General features: G+C 38.6%; 3 protein-coding genes across 3 annotated transcripts in view; 1 reads left to right on the top strand and 2 right to left on the bottom strand.

Annotated features, from left to right (window-relative positions):
• LOC136839676 (protein O-linked-mannose beta-1,2-N-acetylglucosaminyltransferase 1-like) overlaps positions 1–734 on the bottom strand; it is a 36,453-nt gene extending 35,719 nt beyond the window's left edge. Inside the window, exon 1 of the mRNA XM_067106032.1 lies at positions 726–734. Within this exon, the coding sequence (XP_066962133.1) occupies positions 726–734 (9 nt within the window). The remainder of the gene's footprint in view (positions 1–725) is intronic.
• Positions 735–1,484: 750 nt separating this feature from the next.
• On the bottom strand, positions 1,485–4,408 carry LOC136839672 (uncharacterized). The gene is made up of 4 exons (XM_067106022.1): positions 4,310–4,408; positions 3,683–3,738; positions 3,198–3,509; positions 1,485–2,158 (listed from the first exon to the last, which is right to left on the bottom strand). Exons 1-4 carry the CDS (start codon positions 4,406–4,408, stop codon positions 1,945–1,947), a joined length of 681 nt encoding a protein of 226 aa, XP_066962123.1. The 3' UTR covers positions 1,485–1,944.
• Positions 4,409–15,418: 11,010 nt separating this feature from the next.
• LOC136841539 (uncharacterized) lies at positions 15,419–21,843 on the top strand. The gene is made up of 4 exons (XM_067108511.1): positions 15,419–15,442; positions 17,327–17,379; positions 19,122–19,311; positions 21,381–21,843. Exons 2-4 carry the CDS (start codon positions 17,328–17,330, stop codon positions 21,595–21,597), a joined length of 459 nt encoding a protein of 152 aa, XP_066964612.1. The 5' UTR covers positions 15,419–15,442; position 17,327; the 3' UTR covers positions 21,598–21,843.
• The last annotated feature ends 322 nt before the right edge of the window (positions 21,844–22,165 follow it).

Genomic DNA, 22,165 nt, shown 5'->3' with positions numbered 1-22,165 from the left:
TCCTTTTTAATGTCACTTAAAAACTCAACGACGAATGAGGCAGCATCTTAAACTATTATATGTTATAAGACTTATTTCCCCAGTGCTTCTTGAAATGATTGCCTCTTGGTTTACTAGTATTATAACAAACGAAGTTAACAAGGTTGTTGCTTCCCCGTTAACTGGCTTGGCATTTCTTTGTGAGACGTGGATTGGTACGCTATAATCTGGAAAGGCTTCATCTCACTGGTCCCTCGCATCACGTGCATAAACGTGGTTCCTCAGCTAACAAGCTCTGATTTACTTTTGCTCTCCTAAGTGACTAAGTGTGTGCAGTGGCGTAACTAAGGGGGTTGGGGCGGTCCGCCCGGGCGGCACTGTCGTGGGGGCGGCTGCACTCTGGCATCTTTTGAACAGGGCCTGGTCTGGCATAATTCTAGATTTTCTAGCAAAAAAGCTCGTAGGGTTCCGTTGTAAATCTGCAGTGTTAGTTTTGTTTTAACTTTATGAAATGAAATAAATGGTTGAGATGTTAAGGCTTAAAATGTGCCTTTAATTTCCACTACTTTAGTACTTTTTAGCTTGGGAATGGGCGGGTACTTTCAGAGTCCGCCCCGGGCGTTACTAACGCTAGTTACGCCAGTGAGTGTGTGTGTGTGTGTGTGTGTGTGTGTGTTAGGGGGCGTCTGCGTGCGTTCTCTGCCGGTATTCCTTCAGACGCGCCTTTTGAATCCCTTACGACTAACCTTCTTCATCGTGAATATAAGTCCGCCAATTTCATTTATCCTTCTTCCACGCTATTTTCAACATTCGAAAGTTATCTGCTATTCTTTTTTAAGAGCCATCAGTCGAAAAGTCACGTCCATTTAAAAATTTACTTTTTTACCAGGTTATGACTTTCTCGTAAGTGTCAGTGCTCACGTTTTTCGATCAAAAAATCATAAGAACAAACTAATACATGTAAGCCTGTCCCCGTGTGCGCATGTGATATGTCTCATATACTGTACTGAAGCATGTTATAACTTTACTGGCTATCGCATTCATATATGCACGGTCGTGAGCACGTATTTGTATCTGTTAAATTATATAAATCCTTACACATAGTGATATGAGGTAAACACATGCAGTTTCAAAATGATGAAACTACCGTGCCTTGCACTAATTTTTTTTAGGTAAACTCTGTGTATGATTGCCAATTCCACCCCGTGATGAGATCTTTTATGATCATTGCGAATTCATGTGAATGAAATAAATTCGTAAGAGAAAAATGGTGAGAGGAGATCATTCCTAATTCTTTATTACAAGATACAAACAAAGAAAGAAACTCTACCTTGCAAAGAAATATCTCCTGAATATGACAGTTTCTGTGCAACCAGCTCTGAGTTTGGTTTGCGCAACAGAATATTTTCAAGAAACCTTTTTTTTTTTGTGCATAAGTTAGCAATTAACTAAAAATGATATATTACACGCACTTTATCACCTTGAAGGGAAAGTTCAAAACTCCGTTCAGCGGTAAAATAGTATGTATTTTAAGACTGTGACTCCTATGTACATAAATAACAAATAAGAGTACTTGAGAATGTCTTCCAGTCTTGATCCTGGTATACGTCAGTAGTGAATTCTAAACAAAGACTGATTTTACTTCTATAGAATATTTTTATACACAATTCTTCTACCAAAAATCATATTCATCCTGATATTTTGTGTATAAATTCGTTTTTGAAAAAATTATGTGATCGAAGTTCTTAGAGGAACGAAAGAACTCAAATTAGACTTTGTCTTAGACACACTTGACGTACAGATTGGTAATAGATCAATACAAAACAGGATTTGAATGTCCATATTTTAAAGGATATTTTCAAGCAGGAGAGACATCTCAAGTCCCAAGGGCTCGACGGACAACGACAGGATCTCCATCCGCGGAAGGGCATCCCGCGAAACGACTGGGGTCGTCCTTCCGAGATCTTAACCGCAGGATCCGAACATGTTGCCACCGACGATGCTGCAGTAGTAGGAGATGGAGAGGGTCGTCGAGGTGTTGGTGGAGGTTGTCGTGATGGTGTAGGTGGAGGAGGTGGTCGTCCAAATGGTGAGGGCGATCCTGCCCTCCCGAGGGGAGCTCGCGTTGCTGGGTTCCCCTTCAGGAACCTCCTCCAGGGCGCTTTGCAGATCGGCCAGACTGGAAGGAAATTTCAGGATTATAAATATTATTGTTATTATTGTTCAGTAGATGAAACCTATTCATATGGAACAATCCCACAGGGGCCATTGACTTGAAATTCAGGCTTCCAAAGAATATGGTGTTCATTAGGAGGAAGTAAGAGGAAGTAAAGGGAAATACAGAAAGAAGAGATACCATTTGTTAAAAATGAAAAAAAAACTTACTAATAAATAGATAAATAGATAAAAATATATCAAACTGCAAGGAGAATAATATTAGGGTAGCAATGCATTGTATTTTCGCATGAACTTCTGAAGTTCCAGTTGCACGACATCCCCTGGGAGGCTGTTCCACAGTCCAGCAGTGTGAGGAATAAAGGACCTCTGGAACTGAGAAGTTCGACATAAATTTGCAATAACTACTACAGTGACCTCGCAACTTCTCGATTTCTTCATAGTTTACCTACACGCTTGTCACTACAAAGCCTAAGACCCAAATGAAGAAACAAATAAAGAAATTTGACATCCGTGGTCAAGTGGTTTAGGTCAACGTCACTCAGGCATATTGGGTGCAGGTTCGAATCCCACCACAGCGTCAAAGTGTATTCATTAGTTTCTTCATGTGGTTCTAGACTTTTTAGTGACAAGAGTTCCAAAAAAAGATAAAGAAATTGTAAACTTCCGATGCTCTTACGGCGATTACATGTCTATCTTCTTTGCCATTTTATATACATATTGACCATCCTCCTCCTGATCAGTGTTACCTAGTTCGCTGAACCATGTGGTACGCCTCTTCTGGCGGGTATTTTGTGAAAAATCAAAATGGCAGTGAACTGAACAATTAAAAACAAAATGGCGGCCCCGTGAAAAAACCTTGCATTTTATCCATACTCACTGGCCATCTTCCTCCAGATCAATGCTACCTAGCTCACTGAACGGTACTGTACACCTCTTGTGACAGGCACTGAATTATGAAAAATCAAAATGGCAGGGAATTGAACAATTAAAAACAAAATGGCGGCACCATAAAACAAAACTTGCAATGTATCCATACTCACTGGCCATCTTCCTCCTGATCAACGTTACTCAATTTGTTGAAACGTCTGATGCGCCTCTTCTGACAGGCGTTGGTACCAGAAGCCTGGTTGCAGGTGGAAACAGCTGTGGCTGTGGTGGTTGTCAGTGTTATTACCGTTCGCGTGGAATATGCAGCGACAATCCTAGCCTCCAGGCTTGAGAGCCTTGCGCTGTCCTCTTCTTCCTCTCCTGTGAAATGAAGAGATTTGCACATTTCAAAGATGAGCAGATTTAAGGGCACTGCATTCAGTGGTATTCGGTCCAAAGGCAATTTGTAAACATAATGAATTTCACTTTTAAGGGAAATGCAAATTCAATTGTTTTGTAAATATAAGGGAATGGCAAATTTATTGGAATTACAAGTTTAGGAAATTAATATATATATATATATATATATATATATATATATATATATATATATATATATATATATATATATATATATATATATATATATAACACTCACCTCAGGCTCCGGCGAGAAGAGCCGTTACGGACACTAAGAACACCAGCCACTTCATCCTGTCGAGAAAAAACCAACAGAAAGTTTCAGTAATAGGAAAAGACAATCATATTACACACAATTTTCCCCAGATACGAAAGAAGAACCGAAGACAATAAACGGGAATGAAAATGACAAAAGACTAAATGATGGAAGAATTCACATATTGATGGTATAACATAGCAGAGAAAAGAGGTTTTTTGTTCAAGATGATGATAAGATGACTCTCTTAAACTCTCTTGGACACGGAGAATTGGAGGCAATATATGAGAAGAACAGAGAAAGACGAGAGGAGGATGTGGGAAAAGTAGGAACTATGATAAATTACTAGAGAAGAAAGAGGAGAAGAGGATGGAAGAGATTTGCCTCTTTATTTTGTTATTTAGTTACTTATTAAGTTTTCTAACCTATGAAAATATCTCGTAATTTTTCCTCTACTTTATGTCACGTTTCTTAGAAATGATCGTCTTTGCAAGCAAATAAATTGGAATTCTTTTTCTTCATTATTTATTTGCATTGTTACCGATTCCAGTTTTATTTAGCGATATGACACATTATACACCTTTTCCGTTACGTTTTCTGTCTTCATACTGAATGTCTGCCGGACGTTCCACAGACTATTCGTGCTATTTGATCAAATGTTGAAGTTTTCCCGTAATTTTCTATCCACGCATAAACACAAGCAGCCATATTTTGTATATCACTTTTGTATATCATTATTATACTAAATATTTATCTGTGACAGCCTCTGCTTATTTCGGGATTATTTCTTGAAATGTCAGTAACGAGAGCTTAGCAGTTTGTGCTCGAATTCTGGTGTAATAAGGATATCGGGAACTGATAAGCACAATTTTCCATCTCACAAGTCTTGGGCTCAACTTGAGAACCTCTCTGCCTTTCCCACTGGCAGATGATTGAACAAAACGCAGTAAGTAACATTTACTGAACCACACAGATAGAGTATCAATGATTCTGGTTTATGCTAATGTTATTCGCAGGTCTAGCTGGTCTTGATGTCCTCAGCAACAGTGAAGCTTTCACTAAACAGCAAGCCTGCTGCCCTGGGACCGAAAGTTAGCACTGGCTCTCTGTATGATGTGTACGATAAGATGGCTAAAGCAAACAGCACGTAGGTTAACAATGTTTGCATAATTGGAATAGAAAGTTTACAATATTTTGCTTATATATCTTAGCAATGCAGTATATCTAATTCTGATAATGTTTTCCCCTTTTAGTCAAGATTTTTCTTATCAGCTATTACTAGTTGCCTAGCTTTATATCCATGTTAGTTTCTGGTGTTGCTGCTTTTCTGCAAGTTCCTTCACACCTGTTTTTCTGTCGTGGGGTTCAGTAAGCACTTGAAAGATAAAAGGTTCTAGGGAAAATAAACAGATTATATAATATATAATCTGATAAAGCACTGCTCAGAGCTTTTCTGTCATAGTTATGTTGTCATCTGTTTCTCAGCTAAAGCTATTTACAAGTAGAAACCTTCCTTCCCTGGCAGACGTGGTAAATGCCCGTGTCCTTGCTTTGGGGACCACAGATTACAAATATTATATAATACTTCACACTACTTTGGTACGCATTGAATTCCATCGAAGGTTTGAAATGTCAACAAGTCTTCATACCGACTTGTCAAGATTTCAGTTTTGAATGTGTAACCAGTTTTGCATACATTGCTTATTCTCTTCCTTTAGTGTGCATCAAAGTTGATTGAAAATGTTAAGAACAGCAGTCTTCAGTGTGAACTTGCATTCAGGTTTGCGATTACTTTAGCAACAAAAAAATACGCTTGTGGTCATAGAACTATACTTAAATGAAAAAGCTGATGGATATGAAACGCGGTAGAATATCCAAACTGAAGGAAGTGTTCAATCCAGTGTTCCTTAACCAGGGATGCTCGCACCCCCTAGTTCCTAAGGGGTGCGAGGATGCCTATGAATAATTAAAGCAAAATATATTTTTATATACGCATGTTATTTTTTTCTGCAAAAAATAAAAGTAAAATAAAATAAATAACTAATAATAATAATAATAATAATAATAATAATAATAATAATAATAATAATATTATTATTATTATTATTATTATTATTATTATTATTATTATTATTATTATTATTATTATTATACTTCCTACAAGAGTGCTCTGAGTTAATTTTCTAAAAAAGTGTCAACGTTGCAACAGACTCGAGTACAGGATACACTTTTTTTGTTTTCATTTCAGCAATTCAGGGGGTGCGAGAACAGATTGCTGATTTGAAAGGGCTGCATACATTGAAAAACGTTAAGAACTATTAGCTTAATTAGTGGCAGAAATGTACTCTTGATGGCTACGATAAAGTACAGCAGTATTGGATGGAAGTTCTGCTCTAGGTAGTTTTTCTAAAATATCAAATCGTCGGAAACTTACACTGCCCACTACAGTGTAGCGTTTGGAAATAGGGAGTATATACTGTTGAAGAATTAGTATAGATACCTTAAATATCCACTTACGTTAACTGAATGAAATCTTAAGCTAATGGTTACTGCCTGAACACCTGATAAAATTAAATTCAACGTTGTCATTTTTCATTCTGTCTGAAATATTTGAATAGTCAATACACTAGCTATGTTTCTCTCTCTCTCTCTCTCTCTCTCTCTCTCTCTCTCTCTCTCTCTCTCTCTCTCTCTCTCTCTCCCTTGATGCTGCTTGAATTTGACTGTACCCAGAAATGTAAGAGAACTATGGATTTCATGAAGTACAAAGTGCCTGCGTTTATATATAGTGCAAGAGAGAGAGAGAGAGAGTGAGCGAGTTTGGTGAACATATTTATTCCGTGTATATTAAACTAGAAAACTGTACAGTTAAGAAAAAGAAGCTTTTGCTAACTTCCAGTGTTTTTTATAAGTCTTCGACGGAAAATTTTCGGACTTCAGATCCAATTAAATCAAGTAAATGAAATCTACCATGCCCTTAACGTCATTAAGAAAATTTTTAATTCCTAGTAAATTGTACGAACTGCCAATATCGATTCTCGCCATATTTTTACTAAATTTTTAGAATATTCTATCTTTTATTAGACATCAATCACCGACCCTCTTTTTGTTCTATATTTTTTTATTTAATTTATTTATTTATTATTATTTTTTTTTTGCTCTCCACTCCTACGGTCTGGGCTAGGAAGGAGTTTTGATTACCCACGCAATAGGTCTCAACATTTTAAATTATCAAAAAGTAACTTTGAAATTTACATCTAACCCAGTGGAATCAGGTTATTTACATTATCAGGGGATTTTCTGAAATTACTGCATCAGTTAGATCAATCATTTCCGTAGAATACCTTACAGCAAATACAAGACACTATCAAAGTTAAAGAAGAAACTCAAAACTTATCAGAAGAGTGGTTTGGTATTAATTGTCAGCTTGACCACAGATAAACCTGAGCGCGCCATTAACCCGCAAACAGAATTAGTTTTGCACTGCACCTGGATAACAACTAAACAGTCGTGAACATTATCTGGGGTCGCTTTGGCCTTTTAAATAGTCCACGCAGACGAACGAGGAACGCCAGATGATTATTGGAACACACCCGTCACCTTCCCTCAGATTTTTCCTCCTACAGTTTTCCGCCAATGGATTATCCCAATTTTTCCTTACGTTTGCGTGCAGTTATTTCAACTACTTAGTAAAAACTTGGACACAGTTACAGAATGGGAACATTTAGGTATTTCTTTTTTCAATAAACCAGCAACTTGAGTAGAGTTGAATCATTACTAAGGGAAAGGAATGGGGTTTAACCCCATAGAAGGAAAATGAGTAAAGGTGGGCTGTACTTTCCTGTTCCTGGTACCATTCCTGGTCGACGCTGGTCACCTCAAATTATCGATGGTAGACCGAATTCTTGAGAATAATGCATACTCGAAGGCTGTGGTTATCGGTTCCAAAATTGTGCTAGGGGATAGTTCGGTGCTCCAGCATTTTTTTATGGCCCCGAAATTCATTATCTATTTGCTGTTTAAATTAGGAAGTTGAAGTGGAACAAAATTCTTGAAATGTAGGTCGTGAGGGACTTTTACATAAAAAAAGCCACACATTTTTTTATATAACTGAGGTCTATGGCTCACTTTGTCAGCAAACTTCCCTTTTTTTAAACAGTTGTGTCGGTCAACATCCCCTCCATTCAACTGTTTTGCTTAGTTTGTTGAAGTATTATGTCATCTTATTTAGTACTGCTGGGTTACCTCAAATGTCACATTTAACTATCAAACGCCGCGTAGCGTCCGTGAAACCATTGTTTTCAAGCCTTTGGCTGTGACCATAGTCTTTATCTGCTTTATGGTCTTCCATAGCCTTTGGATTTGAGTTCCTTTGCTTTAAGGAAAATTGTGGGTTGCCCCAGGCGTCATACTTAGCTATTTTGGTAGGGACCATGTAACCATTATTCCAATCATCTGGATGTTACCAAATCTTCTGACTCTTCCATGGCCTTCTACAGGCTTGTATTTGAGTAACTCGAGTATCATTTCTTCTGTTTATTATTTTTTTTATTCCAACTTCTTGTGATTGTTGAATAATAATATGTATTCAGCGACCTTTTTCATATTCGTTTTATACTTTATAATCAATTTATTCCCTGTAAGGGAGCTGTGCCGTCAATGCACCTCATCCCACGCGGTCCACTTGAGGCATTACGTTCAAGGTTCTTTGCAGCGTCCCTTCGGCCCTTAGCTGCAACCCTTTTCATTCCTTTTACTGTACCTCCGTTCATATTTTATTTCCACCCTCTCCTAACAATTGTTTCATAGTGCAATTGGAGGGTTTCCTCCTGTTATGCTTTTAAGGCATTTTATTCTTAATTTCTCTTTCAGCGTGCAATGACCTCACAGGCCCCAGCGCTTGGGCTTTGCCTTGCATTTTATATCCCATCCCATTCCTGTATTCAGTTTATTGAACCAACAGAGGCTCTTGAAGCCTTGTGATTGGCATTTATTCTCGATGCCTCATCCAAGTGCTGACCAGACCTAATATCGCTTAAATAACCAAAGATCACCATGCTTTTAATAACAACAGAAGAAGCTGTAGGTGAAGTCTCTGTACGCCCCCGCCCCCCACCCGCCATTGTTGTAGTTAGAGACTGCGGTGGCTTTATGCCAATACGGGCTCTTGCTCAGAGAGCAGTCCAAGTTGCGCAAGAAAAAAAAATTAAGCTTTTGTTCGAGATCTCTTCACTTTAGTAAAAATCAAAAAAGCTTTTTTTTGTCTTCAAACAAAAGAACAGTACTTAAAGTCGCCTTCCATTTAAGCCAGTTCTGTTTTTTGAGAGAGAACAGGAATTTTATTCCAGACACTTGAGAATGTTGACGCGTTTTCATTGATAACCTCGTTTGCTTTTCTGAAGAGTGAGTGTGAATGTCTTGATGCACGTTTTATTTCTGACATAAAAAAAAAAAGTAAAAAATGCGCCGAAGTTTCTTCGGTGCAATCGAGTTTTCTGTACAGCCGCTACAGCGTATAATCAAGGCCACCGAAAATAGATCTATCTTTCGGTGGTCTCGGTATAATGCTGTATGAGCCGCGGCCCATGAAACTGTAGCCACACCCCGGTGGTGGCCTATCCTATAGCGTTGCCAGAAGCACGGTTATGGCTAACCTTAACCTTAAATAAAATAAAAACTACTGAGGCTAGAGGGCTGCAATTTGCTATGTTTGATAATTGGAGGGTGGATGATCAACATATCAATTTGCATCCCTCTAGCCTCAGTAGTTTTTAAGACATGAGGGCGGACAGAAAAAGTGTGGACAGGAAAAAGTGCGGACGGACAGACAAAGCTGGCACAATAGTTTTCTTTTACAGAAAACTAAGAAGGGTGGACACTCGCTCGAGTAAGGGAATAAAAAACGCAACAGGTTTTTAATCAGTGTTTTTATTTTATGGTATCTAGAAACGTTTTGAAGAGAAAAATAACAGACATCTACTTTTATTTAAGGCAGTATCACTGAATAACTCATTTTTTCTTAAGGAAAAGATGACAGTTCCACAGTTCTGTCGAATTCACTTGAAATTATGGAAGCTGAATATCATGAAACAGTTTCAATAATAGCAAATGGTAGATCCCTCTTTTCACTGAAGATATTTGGAAACTCTAATTGCTTGTCATTCTAAAGTCTAAACCATATTAGCGTTAGTGAGAAGGAAACAAAAAAAAAAAAGCTATTTCAACAGCATTATTTTAGACATTTAAAAACGTTGAAGCAATACCACTGAAAACGATATTTGTTACTGTAAACAAAAGTAATGGTTCCTTGTTTCTATGAGAAAGAAGTTACACTGAGACCTTGTTAACTGGTTGATTTTATACTGACACAGGTGGCTTTGTGGTAAATCTACCATTTCCCCTAGTAGTCATTCTCCTTTTTCTTAATGCATGGATGCTGTCATGAATAACTTCTTTCCCGTAGGGGGATAGTGCCGTCCGTCCACCTCGTGCGGTGCGCTGTAGGCATTATTTAAGGTTCTTGCAGCGTGCCTTCGGCCCCTAGCTGCAACCCCTTTCATTCCTTTTACTGTACCTCCTTTCATATTCTCTTTCTTCCATCTTACTTTCTACCCTCTTCTAACAACTGATTCATGGTGCACCTTCTAGGTTTTCCTCTTGTTACGCCTTTCAAGCCTTTTACTGTCAATTTCCGTTTCAGCGCTGAATGACCTCATAGGTCTCAGTGCATGGTCTTGGCCTAAATTCTGTATTCAGTTCAATTCAGTTCAGTGGCTAACGCCTTTTAAATTCTTAAGAAAACAGCATCATGGTTTTGTTGCCCATATTTATCCCCAAAAGAGTAGAGGGAAAATGCAACGGCCCCCAGAGAGCCTAACTTGCTTTAGTGAGAAATTAAGTCCGTCCATTTACTCTGAAGGGAAAAACCGTCTATTGCATATTCTTGCGTACGCTCCTTTGATCCCAACTGCACTGCTTTCTGCCTTTTAATCCGCATCGTTTTTCTCTGGGATCTTCTAAATGAGCTGTCCAAAATCTTTAATTTGACATCCGTCCTATTTTCACCTTTCATTTCACTGCGAATACTTAGAACAAGATCTATAAGAATCTACAAATGAAATTTCCAAAGAAAAAATAATTATGATAATTGTGATAATATATCAGAGGCAATGTTTATCCATATAGGTAGTATTAACAACGACAGTCTTCTGATGATGAACCCCTTCCCGTCGCCCCCCGCCCCCCGCTCTTGGGGTCAGCCTGTCTCACCAGCGGCGCCACTGTGGTAGGAAGAACGAAGGTACACTGGTTAGAACTTTGGAGCTCTTTGTAACGTCATGGAATGAGACTTGCTCCTTCGACCATCTCTTACATTACATTCTGTTTAAGTAATGCCCGTAGATTTACATCTATAGTTTTGCAGTATTTTCTCCTGTAGCCAAAGAATTACTAGCAGCGAAGAAATCGACTAGTCCTATCGACAAAAAAAAATAATAAAAGCGCCGAAAGCAATCGAGTTTTCTGTACAGCAGCTACAGCGTATAATCAAGGCCACCGAAAATAGATCTATCTTTCGGTGGTCTCGGTATAATGCTGTATGAGCCGCGCCCCGCGAAACTATAACTACGGCCCAGTGGTGGCATGTCCTATATCGTTGTCAGAAGCACGGTTATGGCTAACTTTAACCTTAAGTAAAATAAAAACTACTAAGGCTAGAGGGCTGCAATTTGCTATGTTTGATAATTGGAGGGTGGATGATCAACATATCCATTTGCAGCCTTCTAGCCTCAGTAGTTTTTAAGATCTGAGGGTGGACAGAAAAAGTGCGGAAGGACAGACAAAGCTGGCACAATAGTTTTCTTTTACCGAAAACTAAATTAAAACCCGGTTTCTCTGTTAGAGAAGTAAAGAGGACTCGGTTATTCTAAAGAATCGACCGCCCTGCTCTAATTTTGCAAGAAGACGACCAATGAAAACCGGTGACTCAAACTCTCCTACCACCTTTAGCATATGGTATAAGCATATGGTTAGCGACCTCGCCCAAAATGTTAATGCTTGAAACTCTCAAAAGGCCTTGGGCACTGTGGGTCATAACGATTATTATTATTATTACGAGCTTGTTGGAGCGCATTACACGCCATGGAACCCGGAGCTGCTGTCTCCCCTTCCCTCCCGATCCCCTACCTACAGGGCTCCCACCTGGGGCGAACAAACAGGTTTGCAGGAGGATGGTGGATGTCTCCCCTACCCTCCCGTTCCCCTACCTACCCCGCCGTCACCCGGGGCGGACAAACCGTATGCATGGGGTGGGTGACTGTGTCATGTGTCCTCTACTGTCACCCAGGGGAGGACAACCAAGATCCACTCGGATATTATTATTATTATTATTATTATTATTATTATTATTATTATTATTATTATTATTATTATTATTATTATTATTATTATACTGAAAAACTTGTATAACTGCATTTAGTGCCATGACTTGGTTAGGTATAATCTTTCATCGTAATACAGGGAACTCTCTTGCAGTAAATAATAGCTATGTGGAAGTAATATTTACTTGATTCTTTCCCAGCCCGTTTTGATTTTTCCTCCATAAAAATGTCATCCAGAGGTAAATGATTACCGAGACAAAATGACACCTTTCGTAAGACTATAGAGTTCTCAAATTATCTAAGGAGACATAGACTCTGTTCTCTCTACCCACAAGCCATGAATCTTTTACAGTCATTTCAATGTTTTTAGATTAGCCCTAACTAGTGTTTCCCAGTTGCAGCAAGGTGAATGCAGAGGTCAAATTAAACGGAAGGCGAATAAGTCTGTCGTATAGGGTGTTGAAAACGTGAGGCTAAATAAATAAATGAATAAATGAATAAATAAATATAAATTTTTCTTTTGTTTCTTTGTAAATCGAAGAATTAGTTTGATGAGAATTTTCGTATATTTCACCACCATCTGAAAAGGTTGATTGTTTAGTCTAACTTATGTTGGCATTATGCCAGCACTGACCCTTGCATAATGGCAGCACTTAATTGACAATAAGATGTTAAAGTGGATAAGAGGCCTGGTGTGGACACCTGGATTCGCATCGATCTTAGAGATTTGTCACTTACTCTGTACTGTTATTTGTTTATGTAATAATAAGGATAACAATTAGAAAGATGTTCTTTTTAGGGGAACTCAACCAAATGTTCAATAGACTTTGATCTTTTTACCTTTGAATAGCATACTACTAAAAACTCAGTTCATACCTAGTTATTTTGCTACGTGTGTAACAGTCATAGAGAGTACGGATAATGAATTTTACGTCCAAATTTGCCGTCGTCCAGCCCAGGCCCAGCCTTCTTCCACAATGGCCCTTAAATGAGTATGCGCTATAGGTGCCTTGTTCTGAGCTTCGCTGCGGTGCGTAATGTCCCTGCGGCTGGAACGTGACGTCTCGACCCTCTCTCACACTTCCGCCTTTTTTGATCGCGTGGCTCCACCAGTGGTGATTTTCTAGATACTGACGGGCTGAAATCTCCGGACAAAGATGCGCAAGAACACATTTTGAGGCATTTTGAACATTTTTTTTTTCAACCTTTTGAAATGTATTGTAAAGTATTTCATAGCCTTGTCGTTTGAGTGTGTGTTTGTGGGTGGAGGGGGTGGCGGGGGGGTGAGTTTGTGTTCCCAACCGTAGAAGGAAGGCGGAGGGGGGGTGTGCGTCTGGGTTACTACGATATCATAGGTGGCGCACTTTGGATCGTTCGTTTCCCGACATATGTGGTCGTAATTTGATTCAAAATTGGAGGCTCTGTTCTGGAAATAGTAGGAATAAGGTCAAAATCTAGAGAGGAAGGAAGTAATAAGATAGGTAATTTGAGCATTATCCATAAAAACATTTACTAAATTAAGACAGTCAATACGTTGACACTGTACTTGGCCTAATAAGCTAAGGCGTCAATGAGGCGTGGGCTAAAACCATAGTAAAGGTTAATAGGCTACTTTTGCCTATTTTTTGTCATTGCGATCTTGAAGTACACAGGAGAAATACAAAGGTTGTATCAAGCATGCCCCAATATGTAAATTCGTATGATACTGGTAGGAGTCAGGAATAAATTTAATGACATCGGTTATCTTGCTCAGACTTCGTAAACTTTGTATGGAAGAATCTTGCAAAACCGCTGATTTTCCAAGCAAACAATAAAAAACAGAGCCAATAAAATAACATAAAACTAACAAAAAAATGATGTTGATTCAACAGAAAGACAGATATAACAATTATGAACCCCCAAATAAGTTTAAAAACAGCATTATAATTTGTAGTGGTAAAGCCCAACATATAATTAGGTGCATGAGCATCAGTGGTACTTCCAGGAAGGCCTTTGTACAGCTTTACATTAAGGAGCGAAAAAGCCTCTGGTGCTATTATAGGCACTTTGATACAATGACACCTCAACAGGATATGATGCCGGTGATCTATGAAGTGAGTAGAACGCCCTACTGAGAGTCAAATTTCCCAGTTGAGGTTGAATTTGTGGAAGGTGACCAAACAGATTACGTTCTACGATTATCTAAGTCATCATTACCACTACCGAAGGAAGAGAAATAACCTCTAAAAGCAAATTTGCCTTAGAGAGAAGGACTCCCTGGAGGCTGCTGACATTTAGACAGGAAAATGATATCCGTATAAATGCAGAACAAGATTTGAAACATGTAGTGGTAATGCCGTCTCCTCTTTAAACATAAAATGTTACGTTTTGGCAACAGTGAATAGTGTGGGTCTTAATCGCTGTGAAAAAGCAAGTACTCCTGAATATTCAGGTACAGTGGTACACTATGGTAAAGAGTTCCGTGCAATGAGAGTAAGGTAAAAAAAAAAAAACGGCTATTTAATGAAGTCAATTTTGCAAGAGATCAGGCTCATTCCATACTAAAAAAAATTATAGTGGATCATTCCAGATGTCTATCAAAGCTAAACTTTAGTTTCCTGTCTAAATTAGGAGTGTGAATAAATGCAACAAACGGTATCTCATTTACATGCTGAGTTATCTGGTTTTTAGGTCAATTTCCATGTCACTTGCAAAAGCTTGGAACGACAAAGGTCCCAGAACACTACCCTGTGGAAGGCCAGGCAAAGAGAGGCATAATCTCACTAAAGTACCATTATCAAGAGCTCTTAGTTGCCGATCGCTCCGAAAGATGTGAACCAGATCAAGTAATTAGTCACCAATACCTTGGTTTCGAAGTTTCTGTGAAAGAGCTTCATTTCCAAAGACAGCAGTAAATGAATGAACTAACGCATCTTCAGAGCTCTCTCTCAGAGGGAGCCGCCGATGGGACTGCACATGGCTGATTGAAATTGAGCGTAGTTTCCTGGTTCAGCATCCACAGTGTTTCTGGCATCTATTTATATATTAAATATGAATTTTCCTCCATCTTTCATTTTTCTTTTAATTGCGGAAAGCCTAACCCTGTAATTCCCTGATAATCAAAGCGAACATTTGTAAAATTTGGAGAGATACCTGTAATTCCCTAACGATCAAAGCGAACATCTGTAAAATTTGGAGTTGTCGAGCTCAAATCACCGGCGCTACGGCAGCGTTTTTGAAGCTGTTTTCCCCTATAGAAGGAAATACTTTTCGAATAAGTATTACACACAATTACCTCCGACCTGCCAGCGAAGTATATAAGCCACATTCAGGCGATGGGAGACCGTCTTCTTTACAACGAGTTTATCATATATGCATATCCCAGGTGTGCGCTGGTGTTTGTTTTTTTGTATACGCGAGTTTCACATTTTTTTGTTCAAGGAAACTTGTACCTGACGGAGCACGGCCGTGACAGCGAATTTTCCCTTTCGGAGTGAATGTTTCGTTATAGTCATTTCGATCATCATCACCATTATCATGCCCGTCTCCACAAAAGATCGGGTTATGACAAGGTCACCAAAATAATGTTGATCTTTTTCATTAATCACCCCTTCCCATATACCTTCCTATCCACATTTTCTTCGCTAAGGACCTACAGTAAACATTTCGAACCGACAGTCCCCTTAAACAAAATTTCTACATTTTTTCTTTTTTTTCCGAAAAATAACATAGCCAGTCATCTCCGCTGCAGTTCATGCATAAACCTATGCCCTTGGTGTGTCTCCAACTACCAGGGAATTAGAATCACAAAGGTCTTTTCGATTTTGGGCATCACCATCAGTTAACTACGCAACAGGGAATGCAGTGTTTATCAGTCATAGTAGTTCTAAACAACCCTGACGTGATCCTCGCAATTAATAATGGCTATATACGTAGTCACGCCCTAATAGGTTGAGTGAAGACAAGATGGAGCTCAATGCTGGTGATCGTAGGAAATTTCAGTTCTTTACGAAAGATCCAATCAGCGTATTTTAAAATAGAAATGAATAGGTTATTGTAGGTAAAGAATGGCGCTGGTGATGTCAAGTTCTTTCGAGAGGTAGATTTTTTTTAAGGGACTGTAAGGACACAACCTTAAGTACCCAATCCCTCCCTAATCCCCCAGTTCCCATTTTATTATGCACCATCAATAAGATACAACTTAACTATAGTGCTCAACAAGATTTTTGTGAAGTATGAACCCGGGTCCAGCTCGCGCTTGTGGCCTGTGGGATTCCGTGGTTCTAATTAGACTACGACAGCACTTGTATGGACGGACACATGCCTGGAAAAAGTCTAAAAATCAGGTCTAGTACACGGAATCACCATTTTCGTCATCGATTTTTTAGCAAAGGGGTCCCCTCCCCGAGTTCAGTTTGCTAACAAGCACGTTGGATTCGTCAGAGAAAAGTCTTTTTCTATTCATCCCAAACCTTTTTATCTATGCCAGGTCATTGATAATATATTCATCATGATTAATGAATAATCCGAAACTTCCAGGCTTTGTAGGGAAGCTTTGCCCTTAGTTGTAGTGTACGATAGATATCGTGGAAAAAAGTCTAGTTTAAGAATCAAGTGAGTTCTTAGCTTTACCATAAAGCGAGCATACCATTATCAGAGTCTGCACGCAGCAGAATACAATTAGTCCTACAAACCTGTTCTCCTTATCAAAGAAAACGTGTGCCCTTTATAGTAGATGGAAAAAATCTCAACAAGAAACGTTAAACTTGCGAGGACTATCAGAATTGCACAACAGAAATTTGCAGGGTAAAAAGAATGGCTAAAGTTGACGGCAAGGCCGATGCTTGTAATCAGGCAAAGCTAGAAATCTATATTCTTCAGGATTATCTGAATTTACTTATCATGGAGTTCGGAGCTTCCCCAATACTGCTGACTTAGGAAGAAGGAGAGCATATAGAAAAATAAAAGATATTGACGAAAAAATTATTAATGCTGAACTGGTTCGACTTTTAATATAAATCGTATTTATGAAAAATATGGTCTTAATTCACAAACATATATATATATATATATATATATATATATATATATATATATATATATATATATATATATATATATATATATATATATATATATGTATATACCCGAGTTAGCAGGAGTTGAGTTCAGACCTTAATACACCATGCAGCTTTCTTCATTGCGTAGTGAATGATGGTCACTTTGCTGTTGCTTTTTTTTGTTTTATGTTTCTTCGATTTACTTTCAGAATGAAGTTCCTAGCAATAGCCATCTTCGCCCTTCTCGGGACAATTTGTCAAGGTGAGTTTTTAGGAGTAATAATCATTTGCTTAAGTGTATCAGTACATTCGTAATATAAAACCTTTTAGATTAACAAACGAGTAAGCAGCAATATTTATGCAGATTTACAAATTTAATTTCAGTTGTGTGTGTGTATATATATATATATATATATATATATATATATATATATATATATATATATATATATATATATATATATATATATATATATATATATATATATATATATATATATATATATATATATATATATATATATATATATATATTATTTATATATTTATATATATACATAATTTTTATTCAGATATGGCATATTTATCGTTAGTTCCTCTTCATAAAATACTTTTTTTCTTTCTCATCATACTAAAAATGTATGAAATATAAGTTTTTTGCTTTTTATAAGTTATTCCTAAACATTCTATCATGTGGCTATATGCCCTGCCACAAACCAAGCATGTTTCCATGTCTGATTTAAATTCTTATGTATTGAAAATAATTATAACACCTTACAGTAGACAAATTTTGAGACCTGTTTTAAATCTCTGTTATATAGCTAAAAATTCTTAACTTTCTGTATACTTGACTGGATTCCAGACCTTATTTCAGGCCCTGTTATCTCGATCAAGAACTTTAAATTCCATAACGTGGAGTGATTTAGCTTACCAAACAAAGTCTCAACCTTATCATGTGGATCAAACGCAACAGAGCCTTGATAACATGGCTCAAGCCTTATTATATTAATCAAATTTTATTTTTCTCTTCAGCTTTAACAGATGTTATCTCGATCATATGTAATCAACTTTCGATACCCATCTTCATTCCCGGTTATCTCTATGAAATGTATTCGAACTTCGAGAACCAGTCGCATCCCCATCATCTCCAACAACTGTCACCGAATTCCGAGACCCCTCTCAGTCCATTTTACCTCCATCAAACCCAACCGAGCTTCGAGGTCCAATTTTAACCGCATTATCTCGATCAACCTTAACCGAGCTTCGAGAAGCCTTTTCAATCCCAGTTCTTTCGATCAATCAAAACCGAGCTTCGTGACCCAATTTCAACCCCCTATTATCTCGATCAAACATAACAGAGTTTCAAGACCCAGTTTCGATTCTATTTTCTCAGTCAACCGTAACCAAGCATATAGACAATTTCAGCTCTATTATCTCCGATATATAGTTGAGTTTCGAGACCCAGTTTCATCCCCTATTATCTCGATCTAACGCAATCGACTTTCAAGACTCCTTTCTCAATCCTAATCATCTCCATCAACCATATCCGGGCTTCGAGACCCAAATTCAACTAATGTTATCTTGATCAACCGCAACCGAGATTAGAGACCCAAAGTCAACCATTATCATCTCGATCAAGCTTAACCGATCATCGAGACCCCTTTCTAAGTCAACCGTAACAGAGCTTAGAGGTCCAAATTCAGCCCAATTATCTCTATCAACGAGACTCCTTTCCAGTCAACCGTAACCGATCTTTGAGACTCCATTCCAATCAACCGTAACCGATCTTTGAGACTTCATTCCAATCAATCGTAACCGATCTTTGAGACTTCATTCCAATCAATCGTAACCGATCTTTGAGACTCCATTCCAATCAATCGTAACCGATCTTTGAGACTCCTTTCCAATCAACCGTAACCGACCTTTGAGACTCCTTTCCAGTCAACCGTAACCGATCTTTGAGACTCCATTCCAACCCCAATTATCTCCACGAAACGTCTACAGGTCGAGACGCCAACGACGCCCGAATCGTGGCTGCTTACTCGACCCGCACGGCCATCACCCTGACGACGATTACGTCTACGCAGCCCTACACCTGCTACCTGAAGGCTCAGAGCAACGCCTGCCTGAAGAGGAGGCTCCGTCGACAGAAGCCCCTGGCACAAACCGTCGACGATGATGCTGCCGCGGATGAGTGAGTGGACACTACTTCTTGGTTCTTGAGGTTCTTCGTGCTCTCCCTCTCTCTCTCTCTTTCTCTCTCTCTCTATCTCTCTCTCTCTCTCTCTCTCTCTCTCTCTCGCTACGATGATGACCATAGTTGTTGCGTCACCAGATTATGTAAATAATTACTCTCTCTCTCTCCCTCTCTCTCTCTTACTACGATGATGGCCATAGTTTTTGCGTCATCAGATTATGCAGACAAATTGCTCTCTCTCTCTCTCTCTCTCTCTCTCTCTCTCTCTCTCTCTCTCTCTCTCTCTCTCTCTCACACACATACAACACATACATACACACACATACAGCATATACAAACGCGCACACACACACACACTCACACACATGCACGTTAACTGTACAAGTTTTGCTCTATCCCTTTCCTAATTTTCTTCCACATCGCAAAACTTTGGTGTCTAATACCACTTTTATTCCTAATTGCCTTTGCTCTTGTTATCTTTCTCCGTTCTTTATATTTCCCCCCTTTAGCATTTTTTTAATATATCACAGGGCTCATTGGCTTCACTATGCACATGAGAAATTAAGTTTCTTTTCAAAGTTCTCTAAAAGTTTTATTTTAAATCTTAACTAAGATTCACGACAGCTCTATTAATCATCAGGGTTAATAATATGGGAAAAACTACGTAAGTTTCTCCAGAGGTGAACCCTTAGGGGGTTGGTGCCGCCAGTGCACCTCACGTGGTGCACTGTAGATAATGCAGTGTCCCTTTTGCCTCCAACTGCACCGACCTTTTTGTCTGCTACTTTACCTCCATTAATCTCCATTTTTTATCTCTATTTATTAATATGTTAATTTTTTTTTCTTTGCTAGTAACTTATCTCGTCTTTCTATATTTTCTGTTACCTTCTGGTGCCTCTTTCAAATAAACACCGTTTTCTTTGAAAGCTTGAAATTCAAGTCAATGGCCTTTGTGAGCATGTTTCATATGAGAGGTTCGTCTTCTGAATAATAATAATAATAATAATAATAATAATAATAATAATAATAATAATAATAATAATAATAATAACTCTCGCATCCTTTCCTCAATCTTGCTGTCTGATCTCTTTAACCATTACATTTTACTGCAACAGTGGAGTTTTCTCCCAGTTCCCTGCTTTAGATCCTTCTAAATTTAATTTTCGTTATTATCTGGATATTTGTATCTTGCTGTCCAACCACTTCAACTCCCCCTTTTCATTGTTCTGAGCGCCGAAAGTGCCCTAATGCTTGACTTGACAGCCAAAATCTAATAAAAATCAAATTAGTCTCTGGAGACGACAATAAACCACCAATGTCCATTTTAGTTTTCTGTCAAAGAAAACTATTGTGACGGCTTTGTGTGTCCGTCCGCACTTCTTTTGTCCCCCATCAGATTTTAAAAACCACTAAAGCTAGAGGGCTGCAAATTGGTATGTTGATCATCCACCCTCCAATCATCAAGCATACCAAATTGCAGCCCTCTAGGCTCAGTAGTTTTTATTTTATTTAAGGTTAAGGTTAGCCATAGATCGTGCGTCTGGCAGCGCTTTTCGGAGGCGTCGCCGACGCACCTTCGCTTGACCGCATCTGCTGAGCAACTGAACGCTGCCCTCTCGTAGCTGAGAGTTTAATATAGCATTATACGCTTGTTTAAGGTTGACAGGGATTGGGCGTTTGGTATTGGTAATAAAAAAGTAAAATAGTAAAATTTAGGTAGATCACATTATGAACAAAGAGGCAAAGGTTTAAATAGTGAAGTTCTGGGGCAAAGATAAAGGTAAAATCTGCAATGGCAAAATCTAGGCTGGTATTTTGAAAATGTAAAAGCATATATATCTAACCATTTGAGTGTGGTAGTGTAGTTAGAGTTACCAGCAATTTTTTCTAAGTTTTTACAAGAACGTTAATGGGAGAACTGAACAACAAACGAAAAGCTTTTGCCTCCTGAGGTGGTGCCAAAATTTGGGCTGCTCCTAGACTACTGAGGAAGCCACTCCTTCCACTTGTTATTGTCTGCCATTTATTTCACTACAAATCATTCTCCCCTTATTCTTCTTTTCCAGCAAAACCTTCCTGGAAAGCACCTTCGAGGACCCGCTGGAGCCGGAAGGCAGGGATCTGGATTCCGCGAATCGACAGGGTCGAATCGCTCTCACCGTCTGGACAACCAGTTCGTCAACCTACACCATCACGTCGACCTCCATCAACTCATCGACCACTTACTCCTTGTCCTACTACTGCTCGATTGCCGGATTCCCATACCCACCTGCCTGTCGCTAATGCCCAGAAATGCCCTGAACTGGTTTGATTCTAGGACGCCGAATGTCGCCTCTGTCGACCAGTTCCCGCCACTAGTATCCATGGATCATCGTTGTCTGGTTTTTTCTTACTTAATCAATGTCTTTCTTTACCTTCCGGTTCTTTATCTTATTTATTTCCCCTTTTCCTTTTTCTACAAATTTCCTTTGAATTATTTATTGTTGTAATTTGTACATAGGGTCGCAAATATGTAAATACACACTATTTTACGGGAAGATATGTTTTGGTTTCCTTACCTACGAAATAACCGACGGGAAAAGGATATTACCTCTCTCTCTCTCTCTCTCTCTCTCTCTCTCTCTCTCTCTCTCTCTCTCTCTCTCTCTCTCTCTCTCTCTCTAATACTTTAAAGTACGGATCTTCATATTTAAAAGCATTCCTTAAGCTTATCTGGTACCACGTACGTACTCCAGTGTAAAAGGAAGTCGGTCATGACTATAAAACATATTGTCCTTTAAAAGCACTGTTATAATTTTCATAACAGTGATCATAAGTGATATCCTAATTGTATAACTTGCAATTTGTAACT

Source organism: Macrobrachium rosenbergii, chromosome 1 (genome assembly GCF_040412425.1).
Source record: "Macrobrachium rosenbergii isolate ZJJX-2024 chromosome 1, ASM4041242v1, whole genome shotgun sequence".
Classification (NCBI taxonomy): Eukaryota; Metazoa; Arthropoda; class Malacostraca; order Decapoda; family Palaemonidae; genus Macrobrachium; species Macrobrachium rosenbergii.
The sequence above is the reverse complement of the archived record's forward strand: the minus strand, read 5'-3'. Positions and strand labels throughout refer to the sequence as shown.